Here is a 16170-nt window from a genome sequence, read left to right as displayed (position 1 = left end):
ATCATTTAATAATCAATTTATTGATAAATGTAATAGAAAATGAAAGAGGCTATTTGCCCAATGGCATTTATTAGTGACTGATGGAAACTCTAAACTTTGATTTAATTTTCCCAGTCACCACAGATCCTCCATTTACTTATGAGCCATCAAGTAAAGCTGGCAAGCTCTTACTAAAATGGAATTGAAAGACAGAGATTCATGATTTAAGAAAAGGAGTTAATACCTCAGAAAAAGTATTGCTCAGTGTGTTCAGTGAGCTAATGTACTTTAAAAAATTACATAACATGTGTACAAACATTTTACAAGCACTGGTATTTTAAAAAACCAGAAGAATAATAAGTGAAATTAAAAGATTTTATGTAATATCTGTGTATTCAACTTCATAAAAAGGAAATGTCTAATGCTTGGAGTTTTTAACAGAAATAAAGGATGGATCTTGTGTGCTTAGGCAGCTTCAATGTAGATTTTTGGTATGTTGCATACAAATAATCTATATATTGGCATGAGACAGTAGAATTTAAAAAGGGTTAAAACCCCCCTGAGATAAAGTGTTTTTTTAAAAAAAGGAACTGTATATACAGGTTTTCTCCCCTTTGAAAATTATTGCTGTTTGCAACAAAAGATAAGTCACTGTAGAACATATATTCAGGTATAATTGCAGAAAACATATGCTTTACATAAAAGACACTGACAAAAAATAGAGATAGAGAAATAAGATGAAGACTTCAAAATCAGGAAGTTTAGAGATGACAAAATTATGTTCCTGTAAATCTGTCTGTCCCTGGGTGTTCATACATTTTGGCACAGCCTTGTTTAGTATACATGGTATCTGCATCCCTGTGAGAAGCTATTTCAGACCTCTCCAGATCTTCCCAGAAATATCCATGCCATACAGCATGAAATCTGACAAACAAGATCCTTTTGACATCTCTTATGCAGCCAACTTCTGTGCATCACCATACCCAGACGTATTCTACAGCCAAAAGCTACTACAGTTTGGTACACTCATTAATCTTGCTGAAAGGACAGGACACACTGTAAAGAGTGCTGGGTGAGAAGCTAACATGCTCTACTTGTGTTTCCTGGAGGACTGGGCAAACCGTTCATATCTGTGATGTTTCAGGTGGCAGTCAGATGCTGGGAAGACACCTGATGCCTGGACAGTCAGACAGGGGAGCTCATGAAGAGCCTTTGACAGATGAAAGCATCATGAGAACCAGAGTCGTGGTGTTTCAGGGAACACGTTGCAGCTTCTTCCTGGTGGTCCAGACTGTGGCTTAATGTTGGAGATAATCACACTGCTTCTGCTTGGTGGTTATTCTTTATAGGTCTTATGTTGCATTGGTCAGTACAGGGCTAACAGCTGATTTCTGGGACGGCATCTTTACTGTAATCTCTCAAATCAAATAGCCCTGACATTAGAACACTGTGTACCTGTGTCTCTTTCTCTTTTTTCTTTTCTGGATGTAGTGCAGTATGAGGGGGTATAGACTGCCTGATGGCATGCCTTGCAAAAACTTCTGGAAATCACAGTTCTAAAGACAGGACTGCTTACCTCAGGCTAGCACCAGGTAGTACTGCTATAACAGACAGCTTTTCAGGTATTTTTTTTGCATCCTTCTAACTTCCATTACTTCATTCTGAATGAAGTTCTGCAGTCATCAAGTGAAGCTGTTTTGTCTCAGAAGGAATTTAAAAATCACGTACTCAGCACAGTCTGCCAGACTACTCCTGTTGACTACAATTCAACCCTGCCTTTCAAGTGGAAAGTTCAATAATGTCACTGAACTTAGCAGGGTTACACATAATTCTAAAAAGGCTTTGGATAACCCAGCATGGCAGAATGTTGCTGTGTCTATGCATGAACTGAGGCTTTGGAAGTTAAGTTGGTAATTAAGTCTTACGTGGCATATGTCACAGATACTGTATATGATGTGAATGTGGACCACTCCACCTAGGGGTGCGAGGACCCTTGTTTAACCTCCAGTGCTGACTAGTCACAAACTTTTCTTGCTTGATGCCACCACACTGTTCTGCACAGCCACAAAAAGATGAAATTATATAGTCATAAGGAAAGGCTTCAGAATCTGCTAGAGAGTAATTGAGATGCAGCCACTGAAATCAGATATTTACATAAAGTTCTAAACACTGATTTAGTTAAAGAGGGGAGAAAAATAAGCACAGTATTTAACTCCATAGTTTTAATTCTGCTATATTTTAATTAGCTCATAACTGTGTGGACCAAGGAATTGTTATATATATGGGAGTTTATGTTTTTCTCTCGGTTCTTTCTGCTTGGCTCTGTACAATGGACCTCACTTTTTGTGATTTATGAATACAGCATTGAATATGATGAATATGATTTTCCACCATTTTATATTTAAGTGTCAGCTTTACATCCCTAAATGAAAATTATTTTTTCCTTTTCTTTCCTAGAGGAGGTAATGCTAAGAACCTGCTTCATGACTCTAAACAGAATTAAGCACATGCAATATTTAGCTATGAATTCTTCTACATCTTGAAGTACATGCAAGCATAAAATTGGATTGAAGCTAACTGATTATTGTGGAAATTAGATATATCTGTTCTGGTTCCATGTATGCTTTCTTTAAGAAGTTTTCAAGGTGCCTCTTACATTGTCTTTTTGAGAGTTAGATCTAAATAATGGGTATCTTTTAATTTTTATCACACCATTCTCTGATAAAACTCACTGGATACTGAATACTTGCATATTTTGCAATGTAGTTCTGTAAACCAATATTTTTTCATATAAGATTCTTTGATGTCTACCCCTGACCTTTTCTACCCAGCTTTACAGGAAAACTAACATGATAGGCGTAAATAAAAACAAACAAAAGAAGAAAAAGGAGTACTGAACAGATATGCTTTCTTCCTTTTAATATGTGATTAGTTAAAATACTGGAGGTGTAGCTCTACATTTTGGGTGATTTTTTTTTTCTTTGCAGTCAGGTGTGCCTGTGGTTGAAACTGCATGTGTACACCTCATATTCTGTTACCATTTTGCTTACAAATTTCTCAGTAATTTTAAGGAGCATGTGCAAATTTGTCATGTAACAATGCTTTATTGCTTCATATGCAAATTTACATATCCAAGCCAATCATTGAGATTCCCATTCTCTGGAGATCTTCTAGTCTACATAAAATTAAATTGAGATGCAGAAAATTCAAAGGACAAAATTCAGGGTTTTTTTTACTTTACTTTATCATTGGTAAAAATTACTCTGTAAAATTTGTTGTAGAACTTTGAGACAAGAGAAATGGGTGTGAATCAATTCCTCATCAATAAATCAAGAATTTATAATAGCTATATTTGGTTATAAATATCTAGAAATCAAGTATACATTTTCAGAATACTTACTAATTAATACCAAAATAGTTTTGATGCAACTATATCTTGAATTAGAATCAGAAAATTATCAAATTATTTGAGTAGGAAAGGACTTCTAACAATCATCTAGTCTGAAAACTGTAGATTGGAGAAGGATCTTTTTCATTAGATAATGTTGCTCAAATGAACTAATTTATTTTTGCATATTCAAGTTTTGTGTTAACTTGTTTGTATTTAGGAATACTTTTCATTCTTTCTCATTTTTTTTAAGGTGCTGGTGGCTGGTCTCCACTTGTGTCCAATAAATATCAATGGCTTCAGATTGATCTTGGTGAAAGAACTGAGATTACAGCTGTTGCTACTCAAGGTGGTTACGGGAGCTCAGACTGGGTAACAAGCTACGTTCTGATGTTCAGTGACAGTGGACGAAATTGGAAGCAATATCGTCAAGAGGAAAGCATTTGGGTATGTTCTTTCAATAATGAAAATTAAGTTTCTGCAGAAAACTTAAAGGCAACTCAACTATGCATTGTTGCAAATCTAAGCAAAGCTGTAGAATATATTTTTATTTTAATTAATTTTAATTAATTTAATTTAAATTACACTGAAAGTGTTTAGATAATTAAATATACAAAGCAATTTAGCTCTTGAAAAGATGAAAGACAGTAAAAAGCAGACAAACAACAATAAATCTAGCCGTAGCAGTACTCCATTAAGACACAAAGAATTATTCTGAGAAATGAAAATGTACTACAAAATCTCTTTTGTCCTGCTATGTATGGAAAACTTCTTTTCCCAAAACCATTGATCCCAGTGCATGAAACTTGGCTTTTAATTAACAGCTACAAAACAGAACAAAACACTTGTTTTATTTTTGTAGAACATTTAAACTGCTTGTAAGAATAAAATTAAGCAACCAAAGAAATGAAAATCTTAACCAAACAAATCCAGTCTATTAAAAAAAAAAGAAAAATAAAAAATTAAGCAATATTTAAGTTTTGGCTATCAAATTAACAAGTCATTAACTATATCATTAATTATATAATCACTTTCTTTTTGCATGAATATAAATGAGAGCAAAGGATACAAAACCAGAGAGATTATATCCAAAGTCTACATGGAAAAGTGGATTATATAGTTTTAGAAAAGGATTGCATCTTTCCTTGATCCCAAATAACTGGCAGCTTGGACTAGAGGAATAAATTGTAACTTGTGTTATATTATTGTATCCTGTCAAGTGAATTCTATTCTCACTGCATAGAGTTGATTAATTTCTAAATTTTTCTAAGCTTTAGACTTCACTTATTTCTTGCTGCAGTTAAACATTCTGTTAAAATGTGTTTCATTTTATGCATTTTGATTTTGTTGACTTTTAATTCAAAATGCTCTTGTCACTCTTGTCAAAACCCATCTATGGTATAATGAGATTATGCAGTGTTTTACTTGTTGCATAATTATCCTGCTTTTTAAATTTGCTACGTACAACTGCTTCAGATTGTGATTTCATAACAAAGAGAAATAAATGAGTTACTAATCCATATAGCTGTGGGGAGTAAGAAAATCAATCAATTTTCCAAATGTTAAATGCTACAATATTGTCTTTGCTCATCTTAAGACTGACTGACAAAACATATCTGAGAGGTAGGGCAGCTTGATCTCTTCCATAATGGCTCTTTGGAAATCCAGTAGTGGTATTGCAAACAGTGATGCAGAATGTTATTCCTTTAATATTGCCACTGGTAAAATATCAAATGAAAGTTCTGAAAAATAGTTAAATGTTGATGTGGACATTGAATAAGGGGATTGTTAGATCTGTAGGAGCTAAAAAGTGGAGTTACAATTTCATAATCTCCAACTTAATAAAAAATTATTATTTTAATGATTGCAATGCAGATTGAAGGTATGGCTTGCAGGCAGTAATGAATAATTCAAGGATGAAAACTATCAAATTTGGGGCCATCTATTGATCTTTTTAATGTATCTTTATTTGGGAGTTCTACTTCTACAGGAATATATTTTCTCTTTTCTAAACAAATACAAAAATGTCTTGGAGTGAAACTCTTAAATCCCTATTTATATTATAGATTTTCTCTGAGTGGTATCTCTTTTTGATGACTTGTTAAATGACATGCTCAAGTTCATTAAAGCAAGAATATCCAACATTTTTTAATATCTACTGTGTTACTCTGTTATTTCTATCCTATTTTTAACTGAGTCGTTGGCCTGTTAAAAGGCCACTTACCAAAAATAATTTTTGAGATTTAATACTACTCTGCATTAGAATGATGGAAGACGTCCAGTTCTGTGGGCTCTGTGTTGAAATCTTCACTAGATACAAGGATTTTTACTTTGTAAAGACTTCTTGTAGACTTAATAAAGATATTTCCCTTGTCTGCAAATTCACCACTTCCTACTATATGTTTTTCTTTTCAGAAGTAAGTTTTGAATTGTCTTTGTTTCCTTATGGCTCATCTTAAGGTTCTGAAACTCCTGCCACTGTGCAGGTATAACAGTTTTTTCATCTACTGTAAAATTTTAAAAACAACTGAGGTGAAAGAATACTATCTACACATCTGCAAATGATCTAGTTATAGATCTATAAGTCTATGTCTTAATAGTCTGTGAAGAGGGTAGTTTTTTTCCAAGTCTGGTTCCTCTGACCATAGGTGTCTTGTTTAGGTTGAAGTGAACCATGGTTCACCTTCCCCCACCTGTAAAAACTTCACTGTGTCTTGGATGAATTTGTACGTAAAAATTCTGATGTTAGGTGAGATTAGACTCTCTCCTTTCCCTGATGCTAAATATTAAATATTTGTTTTCACTTTTCTGTAGGTTGGGAAATTGTTTAAAAGGAATCATGGTCACTGTAGTCTTTACTCACACAATATATTTTGGTCTCAGTGTTCTAGTTTTCTTGTTATACTGAAGACCTAAATGTATGCCTTACTTGCTGTTTCATAACTGTAGAAAGTTTGCATTTTATGTGGATTTTATTTATTGCTTAAAATTCTTTAATTACTAGAGGAGTTTTTGAAAGACTAACTCCATTATATTTAATTCCTAGGACTCTTGTCAGTATAGATATTGTTAAGTATTGTTAACTACAGGTTGTACAACTGAGTTTTTCTTATTTCAAAAATACATTTGGATTTCAGTCTTCAGTGATATTAGTCACTGTCTTTTTAAACTGCAAGTATTTTCTGTCCTGTTCTTGATATTTATTGTAAGATTTTTTTTCAGTCAGACCTTGGTAGAATTAATATTTACATCTCTTAGGAATTGGTACAGTTCTGGTCAAGATATAATTCTCAAGTGAAATAGTTGTAGTAAAACACATGTTTTGCACAGAAATAATTACCTTTGATAATGATTAGTTCAATCTTGGAAAGAAATTAATTCAACTAAATTTTATATTTTCTTTATTTTTACCATAAATATAGAAGTGTTTTAGCAAACACATATTGTATCCTTTTATATTCTTCAATCTTTTTATTGTGTTTGTATTCCTTAGGATGTAGTTTCAGATGCAGTACATTTCAAACTCCCAAGCCCAATCTTTTCCATGGTTCTTTTTTACCTTTAAAATTAGCAGAGGACTCAAATCTCTTTGTATATTAAGTTGACAGATTCTTTTCATTTCTCTTTCATCAGACCTCAGGAAGTATACAGTAAAACATCATAAAAATATATATGTTAAATTTTGGTCAAGAAGTGCTAGGAATCCTTATGTCTTTAAATACTACATTTAGTAAAGGTATTGCTATTCATTCCTTCATGTCATTTGTGTTTCTGTTCTTCCTCATAATTCTAGATATCATCACCTGTATTTTGTTTGTGAAGAATCTCCTGTTGTAATTATATTTATCTATTTGGGGCTGGGTATACTGATCCTTTGAACTAGAATAGTTTCTTGGTTTAACTAAATTCATAGTATTGTGCTGTGTACTCTCTCCTTGACATTACTAATGGCTCTTCTTTTAAAAGGAGAGTGATAAGATAAAGAGATTAAAAGGGAGTAGTTAAGAAGAGGAAGAAGGATAGCTGTTCACAGTTTGAATAACAAGTATTCTGTGGCTGATAATTTCAATGAAAACATGAGTCATCTAACTCATGGAGAAACATATCTCAGTATTATTCATTAGCAGGAGTTTTGAAGAACAAGAAAAATGCAATTTCTCTTTCATTTAATGTTGAGTATTTCTTCTCTGACACACCTATGGAAATACACATGTATTCAGCCTTCAGTTTTGTGGATTTTATTTTCTTTCTTCCTGTGAGAATAATGATTTGTCTATTCCACAGCTGGAATTGAGTTTTCGCTTTTATTTGTTTTGAATACTCCTTTTAGAAATTATTTCCAAAGAGAAAAATTAAAACTAAGAGATGAGAATAGCAAAAGTTTGGGGAAATTATGGCCATTTTAATAAATTATCTTTTAGACAACAAATCTGTTTATGTTTATTTATTTTGTACATATATTTATATTCTGAGGTATACTGGATGTTCAACTTAGCTGAAGTTGAAACTGTAAGTTTGTTTTATCATAATATCCTCACCCCTGTGAGTTTGCACAGAAATATTTTCACTGTAACAGTTATTATTCTAATGGTATGTAGCATATTTTTATGAATGGTGAAGAATTAATTGTGTATTGCTACACATATTCACAACTTCCTTTTTAAAGGAATTGGGGCTTTATATTTTATTGGAGACTTCCCATGGTGTAAAATAACTCACAATTATGCAAAGTTACAGGTTGAAAAATACCAAAGTACAAGTATTCTGTGATAATCTCATCAGAAGTTTCAAGAATGCACAGTTTTGATAAAGCTGGTGACTCTTTCTTAGACTTATTGATTCACATTTGCTATGATCCTCCTCCTTAGAGAGCAGAGTGATCATTCTTGATCATAATTTGCTTCACTTTAATAGCAAAATACTTCACATATATGCTACTATTTGGACTTCTGTTAATTACTTTTGAGCCCAAAAGGTTTTTCTGTTGATTCCTTCTGCAAGCTAAGTCATGGATATTTCCAATGGATATTCTATCACTACATATTCCATAGGTACAGTTTTGAAATAATGTGACTTAAGACTGCCGGACGCTCCTGTTGGTCACAGGAAAGAGAAAACTTCTTTATCTGTGAATTAAAGTAGAGCATATAGTAATGACTCCCATGAGGGACCTCCCCCCCGGACCACTGAGTAGCTGAAGGACTGCACTCTGTGGAAAGGACGTGTGCTGAAGTACAGGAGAGTGTGAGGGAGTCGCCCCCCTTAAAGAGGGGATGTGTGACAGAAACCACTTCTCATGGAAGGTATCCCTGCCCATGGCAGGGGTGTTAGGACTGGGAGACCTTTAAGGTCTCTTTATACAACAGGTCCCATTAATCCAGTCTGTCTGGATCCCTCTGTGGAGCTTTCTACCCTCCAGCATCTGCCCAGCTTGGTGCTGTCTGTGAACTAACTAAGGGGGCACTTGGTGGTTTTTGTGGAATTGGGGATCTTTTGGGGAAGGATGCTGGGGAATGCAGGAAGAGGAAGGAAAAAAAGAGAGGAGAAAATTCTTAACTTGTTGTATAAAAGGAGCTTGAAGGGAAATATGAAACATTAAGTATGAAGAAAGTCAGAAATACCAGGAATCTTGAGTGGAATAATACAGACAGGGGACTATTGTGCAAATGTCTTTGTGAAATTGGTTGCATGCATAAGCTTCCACTTATGATGAGGACATTTTAATATTTATTTAAAACATTAAACATTTCTGAACTTATCTTCTGAGCTTTTACATTTCTCTATCTACTTCAGTTTTAAAAGCACTCTGACCACAGTGCTATTTTTAGGCTCTTATATGTCAAGCTAATAAGGCTAATTTTGCAGTCACAATGATTAATGTTCTGTATAAAGTAACTTATCGTATGTGATGAGATGAATGCATGCATCAAGGTTAACCTGTCCCAGAATATTTAAGATAACTTAAAAGGAAGGAAGAAAAGATAGAAACATCAGCAAAAAATGCAGTGCCTTAAGTAAAGTTTATATAATTTTTGTGGGTAAACATTAAAGGAATTGCTAATGCCAGTATGGGTAAAATATATATTGACACTATTTATTTGGCAGACCATATGTGGAAGAAGAAGCTGAACATGCACATTCAAAAAATGTATTTGACCAAGGACAGCAAGATGCCTTGAAAATATGCAAATCCGGCAGCATGCAGAAGTAAATGTTCTCCTGATTTAGACATTCAAAGATTATTTTAAATGTGTGTGTTAATGTTGCAGTCATTAAATTAACAGCAGCTTTGGGAAACAAATGTAAATGTGTTGGGATTATACTTAGTTATTTTGAAGATTTCTGCTGCGCCAACTTTTAACTGTGTACTTGAATTGGTTTCTGGGACTGATCTTTATCAGGACTATTTTCCAGACAGTTTCCAGCTGCATCATAAGCAATAGAAAAGCAGCTACAACTTTCGATATTTGGGTAGTAGAAGAGAAACAACAAACAGACAGTTCTTTGCTTCTGCCTCTTCTGCATGTTTATTTAGTGAGTTTGTGCTGTGACTTTGCACTTCTAAGATGCAGTAATCCTGTAAATTACTCCTATTATCTTGAGTTGTGAGTTGTTTGTAAGTTAAAAATAGTGCTTTTTCATCAAGGTAGTTATTTTCTTATTTCTATTATAGTTATAATCTCTGATTATCTGTACTCTAAATATATTATCTCTACTCTAAATATATTGATGCTAGCACACCATTTTTCCATTAAAATAATTCACTCTGATATAAGATGAATTATTTTGTATTGCCTTTACCTATTGGTTATCTTATAAATAACACTATAGTATTCATATGTATATGGAAAGTGCCATAGAAAGCATTAGAACAAAAACAAACAAACAAACAAACAAACAAACCAAAACCAAACCAAAACCAAAAAAAACCCAACAAAAACCACAACCACAGATTAGTTCCTTGTCTCTTCTCTCAGGTGTTAGCCACTCTAGAGTGATAATACACTGATCCCTATCATTCTCATTCTAATATGAGAAGCTTGTGCTTGAACATATATGCCTGCCTGAAAATGATTAATGATGGATGAGGAAAGTTGTGCTAAGGCTGGGAAAATATTGTCCCTATTTTCTGAAACAGACAGATGGTGTGCTTGAAGAAACCAAGCTGTCTCTGAAGAAAGCATTTCATCTTTATAATCAGAACAGAGTGTGTTCAGTTTGCTCAAGGCTTATTGAGCAAGTAAGTAGTAGCAGACCACATATTCAACTTCTCTCTTGTTTATTCCAGCCACTCTCTTTAAATATAGCAAAAATACTTTCAGAAATGTACTTCAGACCTAATTTGAGAGAATGACTCTGTCATGCATAGATTTATGTCTAGTATAATGCCTGAGGTTTAAAGTTAACAAAGTGAAAGAACTGATTTTTTTAAAAAAACTTTGGTCATTGATCTTCAAATAAAACCTAAAATTATTTTGCGTATATAATATCTTAACCCTGGTATTGTGATAGTCATGCCCTTTTAATAGTTTATGAGTTATTTTAATAATGTATCATGTCTACAGCATAGTAATATTTGAATCATCTTCACATTTCCATTTTAGACACTTAAATTTCCTCTACAAAATCTTTTAAACATTGAAACTACAGAGTCCTAAAAGTAGAAGTAGGAATTTGGAGATCTGTTTCTTGAACTTGGCAGCTCCAACGTAGACTTAAGTGCCCAAATGCCTCTTTCAACTTTTAGGACTCTGGGTTTTGTCAATAGTATTTCAGTGTTCTCAAGCCAAATTTAATCTGTTATTGTTCTTTCTCTGTATCTGCATTTCTATAAAACACATGTCATGGCTAGTAATCTTCTCCTTCTCTTATATGACTGAATAACACTTTTCAGGCTACTGTGGAACTAAGAGCTGCTATTATTCTTTTGTAGCTGTTCTGTTTCATAAACACAGCAGAAGTCCCTTTTATTTCTTGTGCTGTCTGACCTAACATGGAATAAGGAGTTGCCACTCTGGTGTATGATCCAACATGACCTGTTTAGTGTGCAACATCACACTTGCATTGTGGACCCATGCCTAATTATTCACTGGAAACCTAGACAACCACTGCCCTATAATTTGTTTATGTCGTTAAGGTTGTAAATAATGGGTAAAAATTATCATCTGAATGCTTTTAGAATGCAGAGACTTTTGAGGAAAAAGACTATTTCCAAAGTATTTTTCTTAATGGGCAAATACATTTTAAATATATGCTGAATCACAGAGTGGTTGGGGTTAAACAGGACCTCTGGAGATCAGAGAGTTCAACACCACTGCTAAAGCAGAATCAGCTAGGACAGGTTGCACAGAATCACATCTAGCTGGATTTTGAATGTCTCCAGGGAAGGAGCCACCACAGTGTCTCTGGGCAACCTGTTTCAGTGCTCTGGCTTCCAGAGGTCTGCGGTCCCTAACACCTAGACATAAAGACTAAACGGGAAAAGGAGTTCAGTATCCTCTCCTCTGTGTCCTTTGTCACCAGGAGACCTACATCATTCTGCATGAGACCCACATTTTCCTTAATCTTCTTTTTACTACCAATGTCCTTGAAATCCCTTAGATTTAGTTCCAAATAGACCTTAGCCTTCCTTGTCACATTCCTGCAGACTCTGAAAATGAAATCTGTATGTTTAAGACAGCTACACAAAAAGATCTTTTTTGAGGTAGTGAATACAATTTCTATTGATTTTTGAAGTAAAATGTTCATATACTTCTTAGTATAAATGTCTATTTTATCAATATCATCTTCAATTGATACTAATCTGACCAGTATCTTGGTAAAAACTCCACTGTGCCTATTTTTTTTTAGTTGTCTAATATTCCATGTGATCGTCATGTCTCCATAGTCTTGGTAATGGCATAGAATTTACTAAAATTTTACAAGCTTGTACTTCATATATTTTTAATTCATTATTGAAAACTTGAATCATGTAAGAACAAACAAGGTTAGTAATCTGTAAATCAATACTGTGTACTTCCTTGTTTCTATATTTCAGGGCCTTTTCAGGAATGGAAAGGAATGTTATTCCTCTACTGGACAAGTACTTAAATCTTAGCACCTTGCGTTTCTATGCTGAATAAGGAATAGGTTTTATTCTCAAGTAGGTTGGTGTCTAACCCATATAAATATACATCTTCTGCTGCCAGACAGTGACATTTGCTACCACTTGTTTTAAAGGTCATAGGTAAGTAGGTTTCAATGAACTTCATTGCATATTTCTTCCCTCGTATAAAACTTGCTAGACTTAAACGGTGTGAGGAATATTTCAGTGTGTTTTAAATAAGTGATTCAGCAACTATAGCAATATAATTCATATCTAGCAGAAACTTCTGCGTGATCAGATCTATACTTTCAAAATTCAGTTAATACCTTATTCTTTCCCACTTCTTAAGTTGCCTTATTTTTTCAAGATCAAGTAGCTCTTACTAAAATACCAATGAAAAGAACTACCTTAATGTGCCTCAAGAAGCCCTTTCCTCTACTTTTCTATAAGTTATCTGTGAATATGCTAGCTGGAATTCATGGGTTTTTGATCTTCAGATGAGTATCAGAAAAGTTGCATGAAACATTCTAATTTACAACATTTAACTTACTTTAAACAGAAGTAACTCCTTTATTGAAAGTTCTTATTTCCTATATCTGTCAATTTATCTGCAAGTTTTTCAGATTTCCTTCTGTGAGGCTCACATCTTTGAAGAGGAATTGAGCATAGAGACTTTTTGGGGTAGATTCCAATAACTTACACAATTTTCAATTTAAACAATCTGAATTTTATTTTTACCTGTTAAATAAAGTATTATTTGGGTTAGTAGACAGGTCATGGATTCTGTATATATTTGTTGGTCTTGCTATCACTTTCTGTGTTGTAGAAGACATCAGAGAATTTATTATGGAATTCCATGGTATTTGCAACAATCATCTTTTTTAACTAGCTGTCTGTGCAGATTTTTCCAATAATCGCAACTTTCATTGGTATTTATTAGGGTTACTGATAGGAATGTTTGGGGAAAAATGATAGTAACTTAATTGCATGATATCCTGAATCTGTATCAGGTAGTTGTAGACACTTGTGCTAAGCCCTTAGTTAAGGGCTTCTATGTTCTTAATGGAATATTAAAAACTAGGTGCTGTTAGTGTCTAGTCATAGACACAAACTGGAGTCAGCATGGGAATTTCTTCATATTTGAGAGCTATTAACTTAGTCTTTATTCTCTAGCAGTCTCGTGATTGGAAAATAGAAAAACAGTGGAAAAGTGGGTTTTAGCTTTTATGTGTGGTTTTGCTGACTTAACTGATTATTTTGCCTCAAAGAGATACATATATCTATATTAGCCTTGGCAGAGCAAATTTTAACAGCTCTATCAGTTACTTTCATGAATCTGTTTATCTGTCTGTAGTCAGACATACACTATAATTCTCTTCCAAACTACATTTTTCAAAACTTAGAATGCATTCTTCACCTCTAGTCAGAAATATTTGGGCATTTATTCCTGTTAAGGCCATTAACCATAATATTTCAGTCTCTCACAGTTCAAATATGTAATGAAAAATAACCTTGAAAATTTTTATCAGTGGAAAGCAAAATTTATCAGATGCACCCGAAAGAGTTTTAGCATTGAACATATCCTCAGTTGTTGCTAATTATGTTTTAATACCTGTTTGGTCTTAGATTTGTTGCTATTGTATTGTTGTGTGTGGTCAAGATAAAAAGAGAAGTACAAAGGTCAGGCTTCAACTCTAGTCCTTAGGGAAATACACTTATTTTGAGAAGTGAGAGAAAGTGAAATCTTACTGTCCTTCAAACTCTTTGTATATTTGTGAAAAGAGTTGGGGTTTTTTTTCCCCCCTTGGTCTAATGAATCCACAAAAGCATGCAGAAGCATGTATAAAGCTACAGAAGGATACTATCAAGACAGAAGAAGAATATTATTAAGCCACAGTTGTCTTAGCCACTACCAGTCATCACACCAATGTCTTCTTAAGGAAAATTGTACAGAGCAATTTTTTTGTCAAGATTTAATGAATTGATAATATATCGGCTAATTAAGAGGCGAGTTTATGTTGCTAGTGGACACGAGTAAATACTCACAGATTGGACTACACAAAAGAAGGGAAGACTTTATTGTTTACAAAGACCTCGCTTTTATAGTTTTTTTTAATAGGTTTTGAAAAATGACCAGGGATTGGAGAACAAGGCTACCACCTCTCTATCCCACTGGCCAAGCTAGAAATCCATCAGTTGACTAACATCAGAAAAGAATGTGGAAATACAAATCAGGAAGCTATGAGAAAATTCAGTCAAAGCTGTGAACATGTCACAGAAGCTCACATAATATGGCAACAAGTTTATGTGATGATTTTATGAGAATGTGCTTGCTGCAAAGTTATGACCAGGTTAAGAGTCTGAAGTAATTTGAATTTTGAAATAAGAGACCCAGGCTTTACTTACTGCAGGGGAAAGACTGAGATTTAAAGCAGGGTTTTTTCATGTTTTTTTACCTAGCATAATCAATGAGTTGGGGAGGATTTTACTCTTTATTCTGATGTATTTTGCCTGCAGTGTATTTAATTAGCCCTGGATATACATAATTTCTTGAGGTTTTCTTTTTCTAAGGCTGAGTCTAGGTTTCAGAGAGCCATCACAAGTTGACTGTGAGAAAATTTGGAATATTCCACTAGAAAATTCACCCATTTAAACTCTTTTTCATATTTTAATTTTGTATTAATTTTTATAAAAGCAGGCTGAAGTATGTCAGAGATAAGAGATGAGGAGTTGCATATCTGGAGTTTAAATTTATCTACAAAACTGTGTGACTTGATTTAACACATGAATTTATTATTACATTGGTCTTATGATATCTTCACTACTTAGACTATTTTATGGAAAGTTGTCATTTTAATGTACTGGAGCAAAGGAAGTGGTCCATTTTTTTTTTTTTTTTTTTTTTTTTTTTGGGGGGGGGGGTGTCCTTTTTCCTTTTAAATGTCAGAGATTTTTCTTTCTGCATCGTTTCCTTCCTTAGCTTATGAAGTTATCAAAGGTTTCTTCTGAATTTGAAGATGTGTGATGCCTTATTCAGAGCAGTAAGGGCTGTAGAAAGAGAGATTTGGGGTGATCTCAACAGCAAAAGCTTTCCCTTTCTTATTAGCATTGCTGAAAATTGCAAGCATCCTGGTTTCTCTTCCTGTCTGTCTTCATCACATTCTGTCATACAGAGTGGGTGGTGAGAATTGAAAGAATTTCAGATTCAGGACAGCAGTTTTATTCCTTAATGTTTCTCATACTGGGAAAATTGTCATCATAAACTCAGTTATCCCATAATCTTATTTTCATCAATAGCAGAGCAGTAAAGAATTGAAATTGGCAAATTAATGAAGCAAAAAATATGATTATCTAATATTACCAGGGTCTGAAACAGTGTCTTCATCTACCCATGTCTCTCTTTGTTTCTCTTGTTACAAGACCCTTAAATTAGACTTAGTGGAATGCCTAACAGTGGAAATCTTGAATCTGGGACAGAGTAACAGCACTTCCCAGAAAATATCACCATTCCTGAAGATACCTGTGAAGTAATATAAGCAATTCTTATACTTTAATATGGTGTCTTGGTTTGAAAGACAGGTGTGTGCCAAGGAAGGTGTGTGCCAAGGAAGGTGTCTGCCAAGGAAGGTGTCTGCCAATGCCTCCCTAATGGAGAATATGATCCCCTTCCCTCTGAATCATTATAACTCTGAAATTGAGAGTCTTTCAGGCAAAGGTA

The 16170-nt window shown here is 34.0% G+C and overlaps 1 protein-coding gene across 2 annotated transcripts in view; it reads left to right on the top strand.

Annotated features, from left to right (window-relative positions):
* The window catches only part of CNTNAP4 (contactin associated protein family member 4), a 217261-nt gene that overhangs the window by 74881 nt on the left and 126210 nt on the right, over positions 1-16170 (top strand). For both annotated transcript variants that reach the window (XM_040090884.2, XM_040090885.2), the window contains exon 3: positions 3621-3814. In XM_040090884.2, the coding sequence (XP_039946818.1) occupies positions 3621-3814 (194 nt within the window). The remainder of the gene's footprint in view (positions 1-3620; positions 3815-16170) is intronic.

This window comes from Hirundo rustica, chromosome Z (assembly GCF_015227805.2).
Source record: "Hirundo rustica isolate bHirRus1 chromosome Z, bHirRus1.pri.v3, whole genome shotgun sequence".
Taxonomy (NCBI): domain Eukaryota; kingdom Metazoa; phylum Chordata; class Aves; order Passeriformes; family Hirundinidae; genus Hirundo; species Hirundo rustica.
The sequence above is the reverse complement of the archived record's forward strand: the minus strand, read 5'-3'. Positions and strand labels throughout refer to the sequence as shown.